General features: G+C 46.7%; 1 protein-coding gene across 1 annotated transcript in view; it reads right to left on the bottom strand.

The window, feature by feature from the left end:
• Positions 1-24,107, bottom strand: part of COL6A3 (collagen type VI alpha 3 chain) — a 64,525-nt gene that overhangs the window by 1,253 nt on the left and 39,165 nt on the right. Inside the window, exons 17-44 of the mRNA XM_069860641.1 lie at positions 23,870-23,941; positions 22,915-22,941; positions 22,753-22,797; positions 22,610-22,663; positions 22,393-22,455; positions 21,948-22,013; positions 20,828-20,881; positions 20,172-20,207; positions 19,162-19,224; positions 18,796-18,858; positions 17,912-17,974; positions 17,220-17,282; positions 16,412-16,462; positions 15,829-15,864; positions 15,661-15,723; positions 15,480-15,542; positions 14,517-14,549; positions 14,377-14,413; positions 14,259-14,270; positions 13,616-14,109; positions 12,876-12,975; positions 11,679-12,374; positions 10,406-10,514; positions 9,708-10,003; positions 8,199-8,459; positions 6,334-6,408; positions 3,983-4,162; positions 3,817-3,870 (exon numbers count right to left, since the gene is read on the bottom strand). Coding sequence (XP_069716742.1) covers positions 3,817-3,870; positions 3,983-4,162; positions 6,334-6,408; positions 8,199-8,459; positions 9,708-10,003; positions 10,406-10,514; positions 11,679-12,374; positions 12,876-12,975; positions 13,616-14,109; positions 14,259-14,270; positions 14,377-14,413; positions 14,517-14,549; positions 15,480-15,542; positions 15,661-15,723; positions 15,829-15,864; positions 16,412-16,462; positions 17,220-17,282; positions 17,912-17,974; positions 18,796-18,858; positions 19,162-19,224; positions 20,172-20,207; positions 20,828-20,881; positions 21,948-22,013; positions 22,393-22,455; positions 22,610-22,663; positions 22,753-22,797; positions 22,915-22,941; positions 23,870-23,941 — 3,229 coding nt within the window. The remainder of the gene's footprint in view (positions 1-3,816; positions 3,871-3,982; positions 4,163-6,333; positions 6,409-8,198; positions 8,460-9,707; positions 10,004-10,405; positions 10,515-11,678; positions 12,375-12,875; positions 12,976-13,615; positions 14,110-14,258; positions 14,271-14,376; positions 14,414-14,516; positions 14,550-15,479; positions 15,543-15,660; positions 15,724-15,828; positions 15,865-16,411; positions 16,463-17,219; positions 17,283-17,911; positions 17,975-18,795; positions 18,859-19,161; positions 19,225-20,171; positions 20,208-20,827; positions 20,882-21,947; positions 22,014-22,392; positions 22,456-22,609; positions 22,664-22,752; positions 22,798-22,914; positions 22,942-23,869; positions 23,942-24,107) is intronic.

Here is a 24,107-nt window from a genome sequence, read left to right as displayed (position 1 = left end):
GCAAGAGGAGTCAGCAATAGCACTCCTGGGTGAAACACAGCCTCTCTGAATCCATGTGAACGGTAGAGAAATGCCTGTGAGCAGGGCTGGCATGCAAGCTCAGAAGGGGAAACCCCAGCACAGGTTTTGCACATCCCTTGTGACTAAATCCCATCTCTTAGTTTGTGAACAGGTCTTTCTTTGGGGGTCACCAGCCATGATCCACAAGTTCTCAGATGAGTTGCTGTCGTGCAACCACGGAGCGACGCTGAGATGAAGGAAAAGTGCTGCACAGCAGCATTTGTCTGCAAATCCCCTGGATCTGCAGGAAATGAGTCGGCAGGGCTAAGAACTGGGAGAAGACTGGCTGGGAGGCAAGGGGAAAAGTATTTGCACCATCATTTTCCCATTAAAAATACTGGCTTCCCACAAAAACAAGAAATTTTCTACATGAAGACGCTTCTGGATATACCACACGCTGTCCTGAGGCATCCTGGATCCCTTGTGGGGTGAGTGGGGAACAAAATAAGTATTTGGATGTGTTAGAATGAAACTGCCAAATAAATCTAAACATTTAAAGTTAAAAAAATCTGATATTAGCCACTAATTTAACACCAGGTCACAAAGGCGGCATCCTCTGCACACAGAGGATGTGTGCTCAGCATAGCGTAACCAGTAGACATCACGGTTTGTCCCGGAAAAGCTTTGCTACCATAGCTCTGAATCAAGCAATTCCCCCAAATTTCTGACATCACAGTTATTGCTTACACTTATCACACTGTGGCTTCAAGCTGCTGGTGTCCAGCTTTGAATAGGCATAAAAATCAGAAGACATCCATTAAACAAGTGTCAGAAAACCAGCCAGCACTGAAATACGAATGGGAACAAAGTGGATTCCAACAGGTGAAATGTCAAGTTCCTCTTACTAGAGGGATATTTGCAACTAGAACCTATTTAAATTGAAAAAAAAAGTAATTTACTTCCTTTTTTGTCCCCCTCCAAAGCAAAGATAAATCAATGTATACAAAGTACAACAGCGATGACTGCTAGGGAAATTCCGGTTTAGAAGTTATTCTCTGATAATCTTGTTTTAGGATTGTGCTTTTTGTAAACCAGGTGCCAGAAATCGAGCTGTTTCAAGGGCTGGTCTGAAATTGTAGTTCACAGCCCTAAGCCTCCTGCAGTCCCACCACCCACAGCCCCCAGAAACAGCTCTTTGGTATCAGTAAAGGTGCCTCAATTAGCTGTGACCCTTGGAGTGGTCACACAAAGGCAGGATTTTGTGAGGTGAAAAGCTCAGTGCTGGTAAAAAATAATTTTATATTAACGTTCCTAGGATTCTGCCTGTCCCAAGCAATAAGAGAAAATAATGAGGCACTGATTGCAGGGGGCTGAGACATCTTACCAGGTCTCTATCCTATGAGAAATAGAGCCACGAGATATCCACAAATGAATAAAGGAGAGAGTACAGAGATAAAGAGTGAATATATAAAAAGTATCATTTGTGAGCAAATCTCTTGAGGTCTGATGAAAACAAAGGGATGCTAAACACTTCTAAAGTTTTCATGCAAAGAAAAGTGCAGATTATCCCTGAAATCCTGTCTAGAAAGTAGGTTTAGCAACAGACCCCAGGCAATAAGAAAGCCCTGGCAGTGGGTTTACTTTAAAGGAAATTGTGGCTGGTGCTGGCAGCTGCCCAGAGCCTAGAATTCCTCAGCAAGGCCAGGATGGTCCCAGGATGGACGTGGGAATGACCAAACCGGCACACTTGATAGGGTCATCAGGGACATTGGGTGGTTGATGTGAGCAGTGGGTTTACTGTTTAGATGGGAAGAGCTGGGATTATGTTCTTTCTGAGAGAGGAGACGTGTCTCAAAGTACACTCCTGCCCATTGTCCTGTTCTAAATGTGGCTTTTTGAAGCAGGATTTCTTTTTTCATCTCCATTTTCCTTGGAATTTGAAATCAATATTGACCTTCCAAATTCAGCTTTGCTTTTGGGCTCCTGCAGCCAAAAACTTGTCCTTATCTTTGGCAGGCTCTTTGCCTTTTATTACTCAGGGGTTATTTTTTCCATCTCCCTTTTTACCTGCCATCCAAAAAAAAAAAAAGCCGGCAGATGCAAATACATGAATGACTCTGCCCCAAACTCTGCACAGCTTCTTGGAAATCCAACCAGTAAACAAAACATTCAGCTGATGGGAGGGATAACACAGATTTTCTCTGTGACATAGGGTCCAGGCAGCCCAGGTTTCTCCTCTTCATCCCCTTTGAGAGCAGAAGCAGCCTTTGTGATCAGCAGACGCACAGGGAAATTCAGGCACCACTTTAGAAGCAGATCTGGCTTCAGGAAAGCTGCTGAAAATTTGCTTTAATCATGATCTTCAGTTTGCCTGCCCTAGTATTCACACCTCTGGGTGTGACACTCAGCATTTTGAAAGCTGAGCTGCACACAGATTCCCACATTTCTTTTTCTGTGGTGGATTCGAGCTCTGGTTTTGCAGGAAACAAAAAGGGACTAGAGATAAAGTGGCAAACAGAGCAGAAGACACTGAAAGGGCAGGCAGAGATGTGTGTGTCCCTCCAGGGCCCCTTGGTTATTATTCTTGAGTACCTGCCCAGGGCAGAACGGTGCCAAACTCACAAAATATCACTTTAGCCTGAACAACGTTTGCTGGAAACATCATCAAGTCATATGACGATGATCAGAAGGGGCTGGCCTGTGGGATGGGGCCAGCAGAAACACACCCTCTGGAGAAAAACGCATCACCTGCTCTGTGAGGATGAAATCTTGCCCTAGATTAAAGCAACACATTCTTGCACAAGCCCTACGCTGCTTCCTCCGGCTGAGAAGCCCTCAAACTGCAACCAGTGGATCTTTGTGATGTTTGTTCACAGCCCAGAAGCACTTTGCGATCCTGTTTTGTAAGCAGTGGCCGCACCAGGCATCTCCATGGCTGGTGGTGGCTTCCTCCTTGCTTTCCCCCTGTTTTTCTACAGGGTAGCCACAGCTGCACTTGGGCTGCTCTGCTGCCAGTGATAAAAATTCCCAAGCCTGATTTAAGAAACCTAAAATACACCTAAGAAAATGAAATGAGCGGGAAAGGACTTCATTGCTCTCTACAACTACCTGAAAGGAGGTTGTGGAGAGAAGGGAGCTGAGCTCTTCTCCCAAGTGACAGGGGACAGGACAAGAGGGAATGGCCTCAAGCTCCGCCAGGGGAGGTTTAGGCTGGACATTAGGAAAAAATTTTTCATGAAAAGGGGTATTGGGCACTGGCAGAGGCTGCCCAGGGAGGTGGTTGTGTCACCTTCCCTGGAGGTATTTAAGGGACGGGTGGACAAGGCACTGACGGACATGGTTTAGTGATTGATTGGAATGGTTGGACTCGATGATCCAGTGGGTCTTTTCCAACCTGGTGATTCTATGATTCTGTGATACAATTGCAGCGCTTTACATCTCCTCAAAGGCTGCTGAGTGGTGGCACAGGTTAGTCACGCAGTGACAGTAGAAAAAAGCGCTTTGGGACTGTGCCACGCTCCAGTTCAGCAACCTCACACTTCTTACAAAAACGCAATACGTGATTTTGCCATAAAGCTGTGCTTTGCACTCAGGTCACACAAACACAACGTGTCCTGGTGCGACAACACACATGCAAGGTGACTTGCTCATGCAAAGCAGATGGTGAAGCACGGTCATGCCAAGGACTAAATGAAAATCAAGTCTACGCTACTGGTGATCCCGCATTGGACAAGCTTGCATGCATGAAATGGAATGATCAAGGTGAAATAATGGATTTGCTTTGGTTTGTGATGATTTTTTTTTTGGAGGTGTTACCTGGCGATAATCTTTTCTGACGGGGTGGCTGAGGCATGGCTTTCTCAGCTGCTGCTGGAGGAAAAAGTATGTGGGTTTGGTTTTTAAATGATGTTTTCTCTCCAATCCAAACAGTATTTGACAATATGATAAAACGCAGAAAGATTAATCCCCACGTGGTACTTACATGGTTTTAAGCATTTGCTAAGGCACTCAGCTTCAGCCTCAAATCTATTGGCATTACCACCACAGCCACCATACCAACCCTGGCTGCAGATCTTGTTTTTGTAGTCAAAGAACCACACAATCTGATAGTCCTTGCACTGCATGCCCATGTCAAAGTCCAGCAAGCAAGGGTCTGGCCAATCTGCATGTCAAAAGGTGCAAAGGTTAAGTGACTCCGAAAGGGTTAAAAGCTGCAAAGGTAAGAGATTGAAAAGGAAAAAAAAAAAAAAAAAAGCCTGGTATAGGACTGATGGTATTTTGTTGTCCTGTGATTTCTCCTGCTGAACTTTCCCCAGCCTCTCCCTGCTCTTGATTTTTGTCGTGAGTCCCAGGTGCTGGGAGGCCCTGGTGCACACAGAATTCAGCCCCCATCTACTTGCAAAGCCATTTGTCTTGGCAGTAACGTTTAATTCTTACACAGGTTTATTTAGCTGCACCTGGTAGATGTTAAGGCTTGGTGAGAATTTAAACATACGTTCCTTTCCTGCCCAGAAATGATAATTCAGGTCCAAATCCCAGGGTTTCTATTAGCAAAGACAAGCCACCCACTCTAACAGCTGCTTTGCCTATATGAGGATTGAATTGTAGCGATAGGTCTAAGGACAATGGTATAAACTGGAGGGGAGCAGGTTTAGACTGGACATAAGGAGGAATTTCTTCACAATGAGGGTGGGGAGGCCCTGGAACAGGTTGCCCAGGGAAGCTGTGGCTGCCCCATTCCTGGAGGTGTTTAAGGAAAGGTTGGATGGAACATTGAGCAACGTGATCCAGTGGGAGGTGTCCCTGCCCATGGCAGGGGAGTTGGAATTGGATGAGCTTTAAGGTACCTTCCAACTCAATCCATTTACAATACTATGAAAAACTTCAGATGAGCATCCTCAGGGAATGTTTTACCCAAATTGTTGACTGCCTTAAATCCTCAGGCAGACACATTTGCTGCAGGTGGGTCAACAAGAGGGGTTGAGACTGAGGTCTGCATCGAAGCATAAGGTACACTGCACATCCATTTTCGTTTGGGCAGCACCTACAGAACTTGTTTTCCCAGGGCTGACACACAAGGGGTTAAATAAAGCCATGGGAGTGCATGTCATCTGGTGGAGAGAAGCAAGGTGAAGGCTTCAGAGGGGATGCCAGTGCCAGGGAGAGGGGCCAAACAAGTGGGAATGCATGGGATGACAGAATATGCAGCAAGGCAGAAACGAGATGGTCCCTGCCAAGCGCCAGCCCCCGGGGCTCTGCCACAGCAAGCTCCAGTGGTTCCACCAGCCAGGCTTGAGGTCCATGCTCATCCCTTCCAGCATGAGCACCCAGACCCCAACAGCAGCTTTGCAACTCTTGTCAGCTCAACGTGCTGAGCAGCAGCATCTCCCCATGCTCTCAAATCACCTCAGGAAGATAATGAACCACGGTGCAAGAAAAATGCTTGAAGAAAAACACGAGTGGTGATTCAGGGATAAGGTTTGGATGCCAGATCCATAGCTGGTGCCTGCAACAGGGCTGTGCTGCTTTACAAAGGCTGAGAGCCCTTCCAGAGCCGTGGAGGAATGTTGTAGCCTGGCACTTGTGGTACAGCTGAGTGTAATAGCGCTGATATAATGAGCTTGATGTCAACAAAAGCAACGAGATGACCTATTTATCTACGTTAATTAACAAAGGTTAGTTCGATTAACAACAGAGTAGGTGCTGACAGCTTGCCTGTTCAGCAGTCCACTTCGTAGGCTCTTGGTGGCAGAGAAACAGGGGTTGAAGAGATCGGTGAAACTGGTGGGAGGCTACCGGTTAGCCAAATCTGTGCAAATGTTTGACACTAATTCCCCTGCAATCCCTGCCTGCTGGTCAAACCCTTGTTGAGAGCTATGTGTTAAACCAAGGAGCCAAGACCTGTTCTTCGCTCCATGAATGGAAGGAGGGAGCGAGCAAGCATCAGGTGATGTTCTCCATCCACACATGCTGCGGAGACCATAGGGAACAGCTTGTCCCTGGAGAGCAGCCAGCACTTTTGCTCTGGCTCATCTCCCATTCTTGCAATGGAAGAAAGACCTGGTTTGAGTCCCACATGAAGATCACGGCAACTTCAGGGGGCTCTGGTTCCACAATAGGACAGAGATGTTAATACAGGGCTCAGACCCACATGGCCAAGGATGTCTTCTAGATCATAATCTGTTGGCTCTGTCAAGCAAAAGTTCTAGCAGGGCTCAGAGAAAGGGTAGTTTTAGGAGTGGGCAAGGGAAAGATTGGTGCAAATGGCCAGGTTCTTGATGGAGATCCTAGAAGAGCCCCCAGCTCAGTGCTCCCGCAGTAGCCCATACTCACCACTCTCAGGCCCTTCCAGCGGTTCAGTGTTGAGCATCATGTTGGCCAGGGACACCTTGGGCTGCGCCGGGGTCTCTGAGGAGAAGAAGCAGCAGGGTCAGCCAAAGGGAAGGCAATGTGCTGCAGCACCCGCGATGCAGCCATAAACAAACTCACTGGCCCCAGTTCCAGCACAGGGGACGCACACAAGTTTCAGGAGTCAGGTCTGGATCTGTTTACCCTAGCACATCCATTTCAGAAATGTTTATTGGAGGCAGCTGACAGGATGAGTAATCCACGACCGCCCAGCCGCGCCAGGATAGGTTTGTCTTGCTCTTCCCCAGCTGGCGTCTCTGCTGCATGGTTGGGCTCATCCTTGAGGTGACTACAAAGGAGCACCCTGAGAGCCCCTCACATCTGCTTTGGATGGCCCCCACTCACCACGCAGAATGTGACTGGGCAGCAGCTCTAAAGGAGCTGGTCATGGCCTCTCTGTGGCCAGTTTAGCTTTGGTCCTCTGGCTTTAGAGATGGAAAAAAATGTTGGCATCCTCCAGAGAAGCAAATAGTCCATGATGGATCTTCTCTCGTTCCCCTTTAGCCCTCAAAGACTGTCCATGCATTGCATGCCTCTCTTCGATCACACACCTTTGCGTCCCTCTAGGAGCTGTGATGTTGAGGTTCATCACCGGGGGAAGAGACCCCTTGTGATGGAAAGAACATGGTTCATACTGCATGACTGCACCTCATTGCATCTCCCCTTCCCAGGGCAACCCATGTCTCATTTTCCACAGGGCTGGAGGGTGCTGCAGCCACAAGAAGGGTTGGATTTGCTTTTTGCTGGTGGAGGGTAAGGGGAGAAGTTCTACCCAGCACCCAGGCCATAGCTTGTGGGTAGAAGTAGCGTCAACATTGCCTACCCAATTAGATCTCGTTGGCGATTTACTCTATAGGAAATGCAGCTTCCCTGGGCGTTGAGAGCTCCAAGTCAGCACATGTAAATGTTATTTCTACACATTGGTGTCTTTTTCTCAACATTTTTGCAGGCACATTTGTTGCTCACAAAGGAAAGAGGCTTCAGACCTGAACCAAACCCATTGAAGCCAATGGAAAAACTTTCCTCGGGTACAGAAATCGGTTCTGAAGTGCCAGAACAAGCCAGATGCAGCACTGGAAGGACCAGTGCAAACTTCTCCACACCACCAATCCAAGGAACCTCTATGCCAACCTACACCAAAGGCAAAAACAGGCTGTCTCTTACTTAGCAACTTCTGGCCATGCCAAAGTGTTCGGTGAGGTTTATATCTGATTTATATCTACACATGGAGCTTGGATCCCCAAAGGACTAAACCCTTCATTGAATCTCTTCTTTATGGTTTTTTTTTGGGGGGGAGAGATAATATAGTATGCAAAGCAGACAGGTGGCTATGGAAATGGAAACCGGAGAAACAGATTTTCTTGCTTATTTTGCACTCAGGCGGGACTGAATTTACACTGTGTTAATCCAGCTCGTTTCATATTATTAATTACAGCAACGCTGGCTGATCCCCACCAACACCCATTGTGCGACGCGTCATGCACGCACAACAAGTCACCCCCCCTCACGGGGACTGGCTTGAATTCACCCACAATCTGTGTCTACTTAACACCACTGAACTGTCTGCTTGTGTTTGCCAGAGAAACACATTTGCAGCGTTTCATAACCAGGTCCTGCTGCCGATCTGGAGGATGCCAAACATGCAGAGACACAAATGAGCATCGCCAGAACTGGAATCCTTGGTACCAATTGATTTCCCTGTCCTTTGCGTGGTTTTTTTCCCAATTTTTGCATGCATTTTATATGAAAACAAAATAGATGTTTGTTTGTTTTCCCCGAGAGGTATTTACTTGTGCTGAATGTCCCCGCGTAGGTTACTCTGGGTTGGGATTTCTGGTAGCCTGTAATGACTACAAGGTATTTCTGTCCACTTCGGAGTCCTCGGACGACATGCTCAGTACCGGTCAGGTTTTGCTTCTGCACGAGCGAGTGGTCGTGTGCCAAGGTGATCGTGATATCAAAAACATAAGTGTTCTGGGGCTCAGGGCTGGCCCACCGCAGCCTGGCACTGGTCTCAGTGACATCTGTGATCTGGATGTCGTGAGTCTTTGCTGCAATGCAAAAATCAGAAGAAACATTAAGCAAGGACTTGAAGAGGAGAAATTTCAAGGAAAAATGGTCTCACCCTTGCAGGATCTCCTCTCCAGTCCACAGCAAATAAATTGGTCTGCAGCTAGTTGTAGCATGGACAAACCAGGCTGTGACTTCACCATCTCAAATGCCCAACCCAAGAGATTACAGGGAGGCTTTTTTTCCACATCCGAGACTATTTACCAAGTGATTTCTTTTTGTGCGTGTGTGTGTGTGTTCTGCTGCAATCTAAGAAACCAAAGTAAATTTTTTTACAAGATTTACACAGCCTGAAATATAATTCCAAGCACAACTTCTCCGACAACTGTAAATGTGTCCAATCAGATCCTTCTCTAGGGTACAGTGGATTCACTGAACTGTTGAAAACCTTCAAGCAAAGTCTGCTTATGATCCAGCATCACCTTGAACAGGGCAAAGAAGGTCTTAGGGAAAGGTTTTCCTGCTGTGGCAATGTTAGATGAGACCTTTGCAAATGCTGCTTGGAAGCAACAGCAGAGCAAGGAACACCCAGAAATATTTGTTGCCTGCAAGCTGATGAAAGCATTGACTGCTAAATAAAAGCTAATTGCTGTTTATTTATTATTTACACAAGGAGATGCATTCATCGACTGGTTAAGCATTCCTGGGCTTTGACACATGTTCTTTGTAACTTGTTCATCCAGCACAGAGCTGCCTCTGCGCTCACGTGAAAGAGCTTTGGCGTTCCCAAAGAGGTCTCCCCACTGATTCCACGATGAACAAACTGAAACAATTATTTATATTAGCTGATGGAGGATTCAAACACCACCAGGGTATGAATCACCATAAACAGCAAAAATTAGCCAAGGGGGAACGTTACAAGGAAAAAAAAAAATAAAACATAGAAAGCAAATGGGCTGCCCTAGAAAGAAAAGTGCTTTGCTGCTGTACTGCTGGGCCAGGCACTAGATGATGGTTTGCCCTGTATTTAGACCCCTTGCTTGTGTTTTGCTTAGAGGCAGTCTGTCCCCCACCTGATTTTGCACAAGCTTCTCAACAGAACCTAACAACCCCACCCTGTGCAGATTCCCAGTTTTGCACCTAAAATCTTGTTTCTGCAAGGACAAAATTTGGCCCTTTAGTGACTTTTCCCACTGGAATAGTCAACTTGGGGAGGGAGAAAAGCCACAACCCACTGTGGTCCAGACCAGCGAGGGGCACAGCTTGCCTGGGCAGAGCCTTTCACATACCGCCTTGTCTTCTCCTGCCACCTGATGCAGCAGCCGCGGAGCTGCGGCCGGAGGTTTTGGTGTGAGCGGCGGTGCCTGCTGCGCTCTGTGAGGTGATGTTCACCTGGACCACCGTGCTGTCTGTGGTCTGGCTGGTGGCTCTGGTCTGGGGGGTGGTGCGGGCGGTGGTGCGGGCAGTGGTGCTGGCGGTGGTGGTTCTGGCCTGGGCGTTGGTGCTCGCAGCAGGCTTGATGCTGGCACTGACTGTGGTGGTGGCACCGAGGGTTCGGCTTGTGGTTGCGTTGGGTGCCACATACCTGTCAAACCAAAAGCACCCGAAGTGACTTTTTCCCTTCCTATATAAGCAGAACTAAAGGAACAGGCAAGATGCTGAAAATCCTGATTGTTATCATAGAATCATTGGGTTGGAAGGGACCTTAATGCCTATCAAGTTTCACCCCCTTGCTGTGGGTAGGGACACCTTCCACTGGATCAGGGGCTCCAAGCCCCATCCAACCTGGCCTTGAACACCTCCAGGGATGGGGCAGCCACAACCTTTCTGGGCAACCTGGGCCAGGGCCTCCCCACCTGGAAAAATTTCTTTATCATTAAAATGCTTTTTCTTATTTTTTTTCCAAGCAGGGATTTGGAAACAAATGCTTCTCCCCGAGACGGGCTGCTAGGGAAGTTCATTCTCTTACAGACAAATCACTACTTACACAGCTTTCTGACCGGTGTGCTCAGGGCTGTGGCTGTTGGTTTGCTGATCTCTCTGGAACCACTCGCACTGTTTCCTTACCTCTGGAGACAGGTAGAAGGCAAAGTCACCTAGAGAAAGAGAGAGCCTGGTATTAAACACTGGTCTTGAGGACGGCGGTTACCTACCAACACTACATTATATATATTTCTTTTTGATTTAAAAAATGACTTTTCTCTTCTTGCTTGCTTCCTATGGGATATTCCTTGACTTTTGGTGCGGTTACTGCAGCATCCTGGGTTGGGAGATTTGTTATTCCGATTTACGAACACTAGAGCAGTAACTACAAGATAGCAGAGGGCTGTGTGTCTTAGTCACATGTATACAGTTTTCTTATAACAAGGCACTTCTAAACACACAATTAATATATTTTTCAAATGCTAGAAGTTTCCAGGACCCCTGTGAGTGGTAAGTGGAAAAAGCAAACTGAGAAAACCTAAACATTTATTTTCAGGGAAAGATCTGCTTACGTTTGCTTCTTGTTTAATGCAAAACCACCAAATCAGTGGTTTATTAGCCCTGTAGATTTGCTTTCCCAGAAAAGGTCCTTGTCTTGTACTTGTTGGCCAGGTCTGCTTAGGATCTCTGGCAGCTGGCTCTAGCTGGAGATCCAGTCTGGGGTTTCTAGCAAAGCCAAGATGCAAATTTTCAAGGTGCCATCTACATATCCCAAACACAGTAGCAATATTTATCCCCAAGCAAAGAATCCTGTTCATCTGGTCCTTGAATCTGCCTACAGCAAGTCCACCTCAGCCTGAACTCTCCAAACACCTACTAGACATCTTGTTTATGCTGAAGCTGGACAGAAAGGTTTGCAAGGTGTTCAGGTAGTGGGGGTTAGTTCTAGCAGGCTGCTGGGCTGCAGAAGGCTGAGGGACATACTGCAGATGTGACCAGCAAGCCAGGGAGGATTAGGTCAGATCCCACACATGAGCCCATGGAGACTAAGTGAAGCCAGACAGATATACTAACTCCACTTGGCAGAGCAACAGACTGCGTGGGATGGCCTGGGGAGACCAAAATGAAAAATAACCAGATACACCAGTGACAAACAGACCAAACAGCACAGAACATACACAAGGAGACTAACTTTAGTGGGCCCCACTGCCGAAAGAGTAGGTCAGGCTATAGACCATCCAGCCAACAGGCAGGTAGGCAAAACCTGGCAGATTAACCCCTTTGAGGACACGTGTTGCCCATTCCATAATACTTCGGCTGTGAGATGTTATACTTACTTCTGATAAAAGACGGCAGCAGTCTCCCAAACCGGAGTAAGGGCTCTTCATGAAGCTCTCCTGGTTTATCAATCAATTTGAAGAACACATCATTTGGCTCACTAGCTAGGCTATAGATATTCTTGGCATTCACCTTCCTGCCAATGCCCAAGACAACAAAGAAGTACCCTTTGCATTTTGCTTCAATAACAACCTTCTGCAGGTACTCGAGTTCTTGTTTATTCACTTTTCCAGTCATCATTAGAACTATGACTTTTAGATCCCGAGGGTTTGGTGCACTTTCAAAAATATGAGCCATTGTGTGTTCAATTGCACTTCCCATAGCCCTTGTGCCATGGAGCTGGGTCATTTGGTTGTGAAGGTAATTAATGATCTTCTCTTTGGATCCATAATCAGTTAGTGAAAATTCAGTTTTTACTGGTGGGAAGCTTGAGTTGGTTTCATATTCATAAGGAGATTGCTGGAGAACTGCCACTCTTGCATGGTGTTGAGATACTTTTGGCTCAGAGCTGATTTCCAGGTTGCTTACGAGGTGAGAAATGTACTTCTTCATCTCATTGAACTGCAGAGGGGTGGTGGACTCTGAGCTATCCATGATGAAGGCTATGTCAGTGTCTACGTCTGTTGGGGCTGCCCTTCTATCTCTGAATACAGGTCTCTGAACAAAACCACAGACGGGATCAGGGTCACACACATCTAGAAAAGAAATACAGTAGGTTTCACCTCAAGGAACCGAAGATGACCCTCCCTTGTCATTGTAAAAATATCTTGTGTCATATGAAATACTAACAAGCCACGAACATTCAATTGCCCATTACTCGATACCAAAGTAATTTCATTCCAAAACACATTTAGTTATGCATTTAATATTTCACACATTCCTTTGTCCAAAGGGATCCCTGAAGTGCTCTGCCATAAATGGCAGGTGGCCATATTTCAGAGCACTTCGCAGCTGGTATTTGGGTTGTAAAAGTGGAAACCAGCCAAAACAGGAGTTTCTCTTTACAAAGCAGGGAACACCCAGCAAGCCTCATTCACAATGCCAAGGTTTCTGCTCAGCCTAAGAATATGAATCCTTTGTCTTCAGCAGCAAAAGGGCTGACTCCCAACTGGGCTTCCCTTCTCCACCACTGACAACGGACGGCTGCGTGGCAAGAAGGATCTGGCATTATCTAGAGGAGAAATTGGATTCCTTACCCAGACAAATGTGACAAGTCAAGAGCCTCCGGATAGTTTCATTCAGCTGACCGCCACTGGTTGGAAGAACAATTGCATGGCCGACCGCTGTATTGTTGATCTGGTTAGATTCAAACAGAAAAATATAGTGTTAGCGATGTTGCTTTCTGCTACTTGCAGCTCAAAGTAGTGGAAGGCAATCCACATCTCTAAGAGATTCTCTGCTCTGGGTAACAAATCCTTTTGGTGGATCCATTGGAGAAGCCTAATGGCTCAACATCAGTTAGTGGAACTAGTTTAGAGACATAAACCCCAAGAAAAGGGTCAAGCACTCAAAACAGTGCTCAGCATGCTCATCTGGGGCTTTTTTGTTGGTTTAAAACTCTCTACTATTATCTCCTTTCTCTGCCAACGGTACTTCTACCTTCCTATCCTTCACATTTGTGTCTCAATCAGACCTTTTTAGCTAGGATATCTGTCATTTCTTCTGTTTCATACCACACCTGGCACCCTGGGCCATGTTCTGGGTAACAAATGACTCATTGTAACCTCACTAGCATTTCACAGCATGCTCCCTGTTTTGGATTTCTCTCCTAACAGGCACTCTGGATGAGTTTGGCTTGCAATGATTTCTCAGCGCTAAGCACTTGAAAGGTCTGTGGAAGCCAACTGCAGCCTGCAGGAGCCAACACCATCAATCTCCCCAGAAAGCAGAATAAGACCGTGAGCAGAAAAGGATAGAAAGGATGAATGACCCCAACCTCAAGAGCTCTGGTGAGAACCGCATCCTGCCTGCTGGTGAGGAACACCGGCATGACCCCAGCGTCGTAGAGTTTCAGCACGGCATCGTTGAGCTGCGGGGAGGCTCTTGTGTCCCCGTTGCTGAAAAAGACAGCCACTTTCCTCATAAGAAAGCCGCTTCGGGCACGCTTGAAGGTATTCCTGGCCACAAAGGACATGGCAGTCTCCAGGCTGCGTGGCTTTGTGGTCAGGGCTGCCTGGAAGTTTTGGATCTGCTGGAGGAGGCTTGATTTCTTCCTGGCATCAGCAAAGCGGATCTCTGTGGTGACCTCATTGTTGTAGGTGACCAGAGCTACCCGGGCACCTCGAGGACAGTTGCTCTCAGCGATTGTTAAGTTGTTGACCACTCTGAGCACGGTTTGCTTCATCCTGTTGAAAACTTCCCTCACGACGCCCGAAGAGGTGTCGATAGCAAAGGCCAGCTCGGTTGGGAACACTGGGCACTCCTTGGGACCTACCAGAAACACGCATTAGGAGCAAAAAGTGTCCCAAATAGCTGTCAGGGTGCAAGCACCATGTCCTCAGCAGGGGTAAATCATTCATACATGGGGAGAGAAAAAATTCAGGCACTCAGGTACATTGGGGTATAAAGAACCTACTTACCATAGCAGCAAGCTGTGGAAAAGAGGGGGAAAAGAAGCAGTTTGGTCAGTGTCATTTGTGTAACATTTGTGCATACAAGGGGAGTGACAGGGAATTAGCAAAACATCGATGTACTCACGGCATTTGTCTTTGATGTTCCGCACAAGCGCGCATTGCTTTTGAAAATTAAATGAGAGAGAGAGAGAAAGGGAAACATAAGATACGTGGCACAGCCTGCAAACGAGGGTTTCAAAATGAGAGAAATGGTGCTGCACTTACATCTCTGGATTCTCCTTTATCACCTTTAAGTCCCTGTTTAAAATACAGAGCAAAATTAAGCATGATGTTTAATTTCTGGGTGCCCCATGATCACAGTTGGAATAATTATTTAACTACGGGTCGTGCAGAAGCTAAGGGGAAATCTACCTGGTTTCGGTTGTATTTCCAACAACAGGGGGAAATGTTTTCCCCTGTGAGGAGTAAATCTAGGTCAGATCAAAACAAAAGGGACATTGTGGAGAGGAGGGAGCTGGGCTCTTCTCCCAAGTGACAGGGAACAGGACGAGAGGGAATGGCCTCAGGCTCTGCCAGGGGAGGTTTAGGCTTAACATTAGGAAAAAATTTTTCATAGAAAGGGTCATTGGGCACTGGCAGAGGCTGCCCAGGGAGGTGGTTGAGTCACCTTCCCTGGAGGGGTTTAAGGGACGGGTGGATGAGGTGCTGAGGGACATGGTTTAGTGATTGATGGGAATGGTTGGACTTGATGATCTGATGGGTCTTTTCCAACCTGCTGATTCTATGATTTATGTTGCTCTCTGTTCATGTGCAAAGCAAGCCAAATCACGTCGGCCTTTGTAGGGTGCTCTGTGTCAGATTTGGTTGTGGACAATATCCTATGTGGAGTGGTAAATTATAAAGATCTGAGAACTTCCTAGAAGAACCCATGGGGAAATCCTAGTGTCTGATAAGATCCTGTGTCCTGACTTTTTCCTTCTGCCATGCTTGGCGGTTTGAGCACAGGTGAATATTTATCAAGGATAAACAGCTAGTTAGGAATTTACAGAGACACATCCAAGACAAATAAAGAAGAATTTGTTTAACTTGAAATGATCAGGAGGTAGAGGTGGGCATATTTTTTGATCCCTGGCACCAATTGGGACTGCTACATTTCTCAGAGAGGCAACCAGGAGTCTGTCTAAGAAGGAAGCCAAAGGCTCCATCAGCAATACAATGAACACTTACAGGTGGTCCGGGGTATCCAACCTCTCCTTTCTGACCAGGTGTCCCAGGTTCTCCTGCATTTCCCTAGAGAGAGAGAATGAGAGCAAAGAAATCCTCTCCATAAGCGTCTGCAGGAGGACTCCTAGGAGTTAACTTTCAGGCCATTCATGCAGAGGGGAAAAATGGTCATGGTCCAACTTACTCTGCGGCCTCTGTTTCCTTTAGGGCCAGGGCCACCAGCAACACCGCGGTCACCAGGTCCACCCTAGTTGAGGAAAAGCACAAGCACAAGCTCTAGATCTGCCCAGGACTGTAGGAATAGGTTACATTGCTTGGAAAACAAATGCATAGCTCTACAGCTGAACCATACCTTGGGTCCTGGGTAGCCTATGAAGCCACGTTCTCCCTGGAACAACACAAGGGTTTATGTGAATACAGGAGATTAGAAAACAAACCTGATGATGCAGGCAGATCTATAACAACTGAAGGAATTAATTGATGGAGGAAAAAGAGTGCAACTGCAAATTCAGTTTGCAATTTTGTTACTCATACGATTAACAAAAAGCAAGCAGCTACTCTCTTTAGCCTTTGGGGAGCAAATCGCTCCTCTAAGGCTCATTTCAGCAGTAGAGGAACTACAGAGATGCTGGCATATTGTTTTCAAAGTCCCACTGGTGTTCAAGGGACTTTGTGGCCAGCAGGCACAAAGAGATTGTACCTCCTCCTTGGAGAAGCTGATTTGCACTGGCACAATCAAGGCAAAGGCAGAGAGACAGGTTTGAAGAGTCTTGCCTGACATTCTCACCAGGGTGCACACAGGCCTGATTTTTTGTCCCTGTATATGTCTGGCTTCACCCAGGTTCTGCCCTTGCCTATCTGCACTGGAGACCTTGGCTGATTTCTTGTCCTTGGTAGCTCATGGTGGTAGACACACATGCTGAGCATACACATACCTTTCTGCCTTTAGGACCTGGGCCACCAATTCCATCTCGTCCATCATCACCCTAAAATTGGAAGGACAAAGTCACTAATACGTAGTCATATGAGAACAACTTAAACCTCATGGATCCAGCATCATCAATAAAAAGAACCCACTGATGCCACAGGCCTTCAAGAAGTCCTCTGTAGATGAAATTATTGCAAGGGGAAAAAGCACAAGAAGGTGGTGCCAAAACCACAAATCTGACTTAAAACCTGCTTATTATACATACGTAATGTGTTAAACCCAGGTGGGAGTCAGCAGTGGGAAGCAGGTTAGGTGATCAGTCAATGATAGGGGTTTATAGCTGTATCTGACCCAAGCTCGTCCTCTCTTACTTTGTACAAAATATTTTATCTCCTCATTATACAGTGGAATGAAGATTAGGCCCCAGGAAAAGGCTCACTTAGTCCATACACCTTCTTTGTAGGATACTTTGAACTAGCACAATAAGTCAGCTCAGGGTGTCCACTCATGCATCACGCAATGAGCCAGGACAAGGCCAAGTAACTCTCAACAGGCTCTGCCTTACATGCTGATCTCCGAGGTGTCAAAAGTCACTTTGAGTGAATATAATTCAACCCCTCAAAGGGGTTACACTCAATTATGCTCATGCCAGCTCAAGACATAAGACTGTTTTCTCTCTCTCATATTGTACTATGAAGGATGCAAAGACTTAAGGGAGCTGAACACTTGGCTGTGAAGTTCTTGGGACTGTTTGCTGTGGCAGGAGAGGGTTCACCCCAGCATCCTGAAAGCTTCGAGCGTGTGGCCACACTTACCATCTCTCCTCGTGGCCCCGGCTGTCCATTTGACCCTTTGGCTCCAGGGTTCCCAGGCTCACCCTGAAAACAGGAGCATTTGTTAAAGCACGTGCTGAAACTCCAGGCAACTCTGAGCCTTCCCTACCCCATCAGCATCTATTTCTTTACATAGACCAGTCTGAAGTGGTCCTTGCAGCAGAAAGTCATGGCTGGACCTACACAGCCAGCAATGCTATGAAATGCTTGCTTTTTAGTGGGACCTTAAGTGATATCAGAAAAGCTGAGCAATGGGACGCAGGGGACCCACCGCAGGCTGGGTGCAAAAATGAAAGTTCCCAAGCTCTGGGGACTTTTCCAGTGCAAATCGACAAGTTGAGCAGCCATGGAAATGAATCAGTGTGTGAATCGGGAGAGATAACCTATATGGAGTGTCCGGAGAGATCAGCACAACCATCTTCACACGTAGATACCAGCTGCGAACCCACCCTGGGAATCTCAGTTACTCAAGTATTTTTGCCTCTCTGGTCAATGAAATGGGAGGCTAGTGAAACTACAAAAGATCTTGCTCTATTCTACACCGTGCAAATCAGTGAGGACAAGCTAATTTTGCTCCAAGATGTTAATCTCCAGTATTTTTTTGAGATCACTCCTATTCTGAAGGCTTTCATTGCTGTTTCTGTTGCAGATGTCCCTTTCTCGTGAAGACACACCTTTAGTCCTGGAGGACCGATCCTGCCCTGCTCTCCTGTGGTACCTGGTGGTCCCCTACCAGCCTGGAACAGAAGGAAGAGGCACGTTGACAACACATAAATAAAATAAAAACTAGGGGGTTGGCCAACCACAGAAATTATCTATTAACTGCTAGGGTTGGTCCTTCTCAAAGCACCTTAAGAAATTCAATACTCTTAAGTCACAGCTGAGAAGAGCTGAAGGACCAGGTCAGGTGTATTCAAATATCAGCAGCAACCTGTATCATCCTCAGAGAAACCCTCCTGGGAAAGGTGTAAGCAGGAGGGGCAAAGACCTTCTCAGGATAGGGAAATGCAAGGTGTGTCTGGCTTTAAGGCCACGAGTCTTGCTGGTGTGTGCAGCAGGAGAGGGAAATAAATGCACAGGGGTACTCAGCAAGCATATGAGGTGGTCATGCTCTGCCCTCAGAAGTTAAAATCATGGAATATGGCCTGCCAGTCACTCAAAGATCTTTACTTTTGAAACATCTTAAAATATAATGGGTCAGACACTGAAGTTCTGACCCCATAGTGGTGCTTTTAACTCTTTCTTTTTTGTAACTCTTGATCAAAAAACATCTGGCGTAAATTGAGAGGAGGATTGTACTGAAAGCTTGTTATAAGAGAGTTAGAGTCCTGGAGAGGGACAGGAGGAGACATAGAATAGAATCATAGAGTGGTTTGGGTTGGAAGGGACCTTAAAGTCCACCCAGTTCCAATCCTCCTGCCATGAGCAGGGATACCTCCCCTCACTGGATCATGTTGGTCAAAGCCTCAAGACATATTGACTGCATCTTATTAGGTCAGCAACACATTCTTGCTGAACACAGCTGGGCCAGTGGCTGAAAAGAAGCAGAAGGGTTTACCCTGGGTCCAGGAACGCCCTGCTCTCCTCTTATGCCTGGTGTGCCGGTCTGGCCAGGTGGACCCTGTGTGGGGAGAAAAAACGAGACTGTATAGAAAACATGGGCAGAAACACACCAGTGCTACACGAGATCACAAGGGGAAGAAACACTACAGCACCTAAGAGATGGTTTTCAAACACATCACAACTTGGGTGGCATGAACGCAATGCCAAGCTTGACATCCCACAGCAGGACAGACACAGTGCACCCAAAAACACTCAAACCTTGACAATCCTCACTGCTTAGGCTCTTCGAAGAAGGTGCTGCGAGGTAATAATGCAACATCATCATGGGGTAAGACATTTAATTTGGTATAATCTCACTTACCTGTGGCCCTCTCAAGCCTTGTTCTCCAGCAGGTCCCGGTTGACCGAGTGAGCCCTTGGTACCCTTAAAGTACAAAATACAACAGTGCAGGTTAGCACAGGGGGGCATGATGTTGTGGTTTGAGTTAGAGTCAATTTTGTGACTCTATCTCAGTCTCGCCTAAGTAACTTCATTTTCTGAAAGCTAACTGCAAGGGTCTCATCCTCTTCTGCAAGGGCTGACATCCAGAGAGGACCTCATCTGTCTGTTTGCCCCTAATCCTGGATTTGTGCATTCCTGAATCCAATTCCTGAGTTCAGCTCCCTCCTGGCCATGGACCCATTCCCTTGTGTCTGCTCTACAGCATTTGTGATGACGGACAGTCACAAGGGGTAGAGTGGATGCACCATCTCATATATTTGTATATATTTTATTACTCTCTAATTACTTTCATCATCATTATTATCATTACGTAATTAATTAAAGCTGTAGTTATAGTTTCCAACCCACAAGTCCTTTCCCTGTCATTTTCCTTTCCCTAAGCAGGGGGAGGAGGGAGGGAATTAGGAGTTCAACTGCACTGGTTTAGCTGCCAAAATTAACTGGGTTGGGGCTAAACTGTGACACATGATCAACAATATGGGGAGGGAAAAGAGATCTCAGGGCATCTGCAGCTGCAGAAAGAACAAGGAAGAAGAGTTTCCAGGGATATTTTCTTGCAGAACATGGTTATAGCAGAGAATGAACACAGAATTGGTGGGGTAATTTTTCTCCTGCAATCAACAGGTACCAATCTCCTTTATGCTTTGGCCCCGTTATGCTGCTCCTGCAGCACATGGAGACGAAGCACCTGAGCAGGGAACACTGCAGAGGACAGGTAGATCTAGACACATACACGGCTGGTTTTGCACCAAGTCCAGCAAGGAGCTTACAGGGAGAAGGAAGGAAATCTGGGGGAGAGAGAAGGCAGAGAGGAAGAGCAAATCCAGTGACATGGCAGGAGCCCAGGTGTCACCTCCATCACCACTTACCTTAATTCCTATCCCTCCCCTCCGTCCCGTCATACCCTGCAAAAGAGGACACAGCGAGACTTGTTATTCAAGTATGTTAGCGCATGTTTCTCTATTAGTTTTAGTTCCACATATCCCTGCATCTTTTAGTCCAAAATCATGCGTGAATAATTTAAACTACTGGGGAGAGAGAAATGCAGGTGGCCAGAGCTCTTAAGCCAAACTTTGCCACGTTTTCTCCTTCCTCACCTCCCCTAACCCTCCACCACACAGGTGAGCTCCTCTCTCACGCATGCAGGACAACACTAAAATCCCTGGGCCTTGTGTCCCAAGGGACAGGTGGCAGTGGAGCAGCAGGGAACACACCCCCAGACGTCCCAGCCACACCAGCTCCAGTTTGGATTTTGCTTTTCAGCATCAGCCAAATGCAGTCTCGTGATCCAGAGTAAATCAGCTCCACTGATCTGAGCACTGAGTTACTCACATGGGAATAAATTCAGGAGTAAACCTTTAAGGTCTCTACAAACCAGCAAACCACCCAGCATTTTCCTTTTGAGGATTTGGGGGTTTTGCAGCTTGAGCTTCTGGCACTTGTGAAACAAAATACATTGGAAGGAGGGGAAAAGTTATTGCCAGTCTGAGCTTGGCCCCTGCTGGCTGCTGGTCTGGCAACTCACCTTCCTCCCAACTCCACCTTCTTGGCCCTCCAGCCCCGGCTGTCCTGGCTCTCCCTAGAAGAAAAACAAAAACTCATGTGAGAGCCCTGAGATGAGCAGGCACCAGGAAAATAGCTTCAGTTCTCCAAAATTGGATCTTTTCACCCTCTCACACGAGCTACTCGATATTCCAGCATTAGTAGAAATCCTTCTAACAACTCACAGAGACTTTCCATCGAGTTTCTGAGCTAGCATAAGCTGACATTCCTATTTGGGGGGAAATGCTTTCTAACATTTTAAGACATGTTTTTATCCTGAGCTGATATGAAAACAAATGGGGTTTAAATTTTTCCAAGGAGCATGGGGTTTGTTTTATTTTTTTTTTTACAAAGGTTTAAGGTGAATCAGGACATTCATATTTGGTACCATCTAAACAGTTCTCTGCTTTTGAATACGACACACAAGAACATACAAAGTTCATTTCCAAGTACAAAGCTGGTTTCAGTGACAATCTCCCAAAAGGCACGGTAAAATCAAATAATTAAAAAGAAAAAAAGCACTTTCTGCACAAAACATCCTCTAAACTGACATGTTCTTAGAGACAGCTTTGGTTGCAAAGCAACATCATTTTCCTGTGGAAAAATATTCCATGTGACAAGGCACAATGAGTATAAGAATCTTGCACCTTTTGCATCCTCTTTTCTTACTTTCTCCGTCTCATCATATAATCATATCATAGAACAGTTTGGGTCTGAAGGGATCTTAAAGCCCATCCAGTTCCACCACCTGCCATCGGCAGGGACACCTCCCACCAGATCAGGGGCTCCAAGCCCCATCCAGCCTGGCCTTGAACCCCTCCAGGGATGGAGCAGCTACAATTTCTCTGGGCAACCTGGGCCAGGGGCTCCCCACCCTCACAGCAAAACATTTCTTCCCAAGATCTCACCTCAATCTTCCCTTTTTCATCTTGAAACCATTCCCCTTTTCCTGTCCCTGCACTCCCTGATCGTGAGCCCCTCCCCAGCTTTCCTGGAGCTCCTTTCAGCAGTGGAAGCTGCTCTAAGATCTCCCCAGAGCCTTCTCTTCTCCAGGCTGAACAACCCCAACCAAAAAGCAACAAAAGAAAACAAAGAATCTTCACCATTGGTCCAATTTCACCCTTTTGCCCTCTGGTTCCCCGTTGAGTATTATCAGCTCCTGAATCTCCCTGAAAGCAATAAAGAAACAAAAAACATCTTTCTAAGTGGGACACAGAAGTCAGACATCACAAACTGCTCTGCTCAGGACAAATATTTGTTTTCATTTTTATTCTTTTTTGAATGAATTAGATTAAGTAATCTTGGTGTTTTGAGACATACACATTTAAACTGAGAAATAATAATATTGAAGAAGAGGAAGGGGAATGTTGAGATAATGAAACAGTGACTGACAGGTTGGTCAAGAGTGGTTACACATGATCCTCGCTCTCTCACTGGACTTGCCCCTGTCAAGCAGCATTTAGTAAGCTTGGGTGCATGCTTGCAGGTGACCCCCAGGACTGGTGGAAAGTGAATGGTAAATCAAGAAGATGCCTTAGCAGTATTTACCGGATCTCCACGGAGCCCACGGTCACCTCGTTCTCCTCGTTCACCTTTAACTCCCTTATCTCCCTGTGGGAAAAAACAGAGAAGTAGTGAGAGCAGCCCTTGCCTGCCAAAAGCACCTTCAGCCTCGAGGTGAGAATGATGGTTTTCCAGCCTTCCCTAGCTCAAATCCACCTTTTCACCATCATTTAACCCCATCATAAATGTGATAAAAGCTTACCCTCCTGCCTGGAGATCCCTTCTCTCCAGAGAGGCCTGGCAAACCCTTGTCTCCCTATAAAAGAAAAGTATTTTAGAAGAATGCTTAGCGCTTTTGGGGTCCTATATCTTATTATAAAGACAAAAGCAATTAAAATGACTGACCTCTTCTCCATCAATGCCATCCAGACCCATTTCCCCCAGTTCACCCTGTAGAAGAGAGGAAAGGGGCAAATGCTCACAGAGAGAAAGCGGAACGAGGAGGGGGATACCAGCTTGTCCATACACTCACGCTCACCACTATGGCATGAGGAAATACCTCCATACCTTCTCTCCTGGGAATCCTCGAGAGCCCTAAAGAGATAAGAAAAAGGAGTTACTCCGCTTTTGCCTAGTTCGGTGCTGTGGGAAGTAGTGGGGAAGAGGGGCTGGTGCTTGGTGGCAGATGTAGAGCCAGGAGAGAGGTAACCTCAGGGTTCAACTGCCCCTTTTTTCTGTTGTGCAGATCTTTTTCAACTGTCTCCTCAATGCTTGTGCTGAGATGAGATATGTGCATCATGGATTATAGCCAGGTGATCCAATAAAACAGCCATAACTCTTTCTGCACTGACTTTCTTTTCTCCCTGTACCAGATTTATATTAATCCAGATCCAGTCTCAGTGGCTTTGGCCAAGGTTGAGCAGCTTTTTAAAGAGACTCAGTAGCTCAGCTGCAACTAATGGCCTTGGTTCATCCTCTGCCAGAGGATCCTGCGTCAGAGCAAATGATGGGAAACATCCCCTTAATATCACTGAATTATTTCCCATAAATATTATATGTTTCACCACCTTTTCTGGCCTGTGGCATGGCTGCTGTCCTGAACACTTTGCTTAAGGTTCCTCCTAAAAGCACCAGCCATGGCTCACTTCTCTTCCCCCTCCCCAACAGGAGATTTCCACCCAGACACTGACGCAGCCCTGAGCCAAAACACGCACAAGCCACTTCTCGGTGGTTACAGCAAATCCATCTCCTCTCACATCTTTCCCCTGGAGCCAGACTGTAGAAAATAAATCAGTCTTCTCTGCAGATAGAGCCTGGATTGCTGGGCCACCCTTTTGCTTTTCAGAGCAACATTAAAGTCACAACATCTACTGAAAGCCTTGATGCTCGTCCAGGTGGACATCACCGCTTGAGTGGGCTTGACGGCTATTGTTTGACAGCCTAGAGCAGTAGGGGTTGCCCTCAGTGGTCTCCTACCAGCTAAACCCTGGTCCTGCTCTTTGCAGGCTCCTTCTGAACATACCTTGGTTCCTCGGTGCCCAGGGCATCCCTGGAAACCCTGTGTCCCATTCACACCTGGTGGTCCACGCTCACCCTGTTGGATGGAGGAGAAAATGCAATGATGAGTGTTTGCCTGAGTGTTCCTTCAGCTAATTGCATGCATCAGCAAGTGGAGAAGCCAGCTTGGAAGAACAGGAGCAGACGGAGCATCAGGTTTTGAAAGGTCAATGTCCAGCCTCTCCATCATCTCCTGCCTGCAA

Source organism: Phaenicophaeus curvirostris, chromosome 7 (genome assembly GCF_032191515.1).
Source record: "Phaenicophaeus curvirostris isolate KB17595 chromosome 7, BPBGC_Pcur_1.0, whole genome shotgun sequence".
In the NCBI taxonomy this organism is placed as follows: domain Eukaryota; kingdom Metazoa; phylum Chordata; class Aves; order Cuculiformes; family Cuculidae; genus Phaenicophaeus; species Phaenicophaeus curvirostris.
This window is presented reverse-complemented; position numbering and strand designations above follow the sequence as displayed.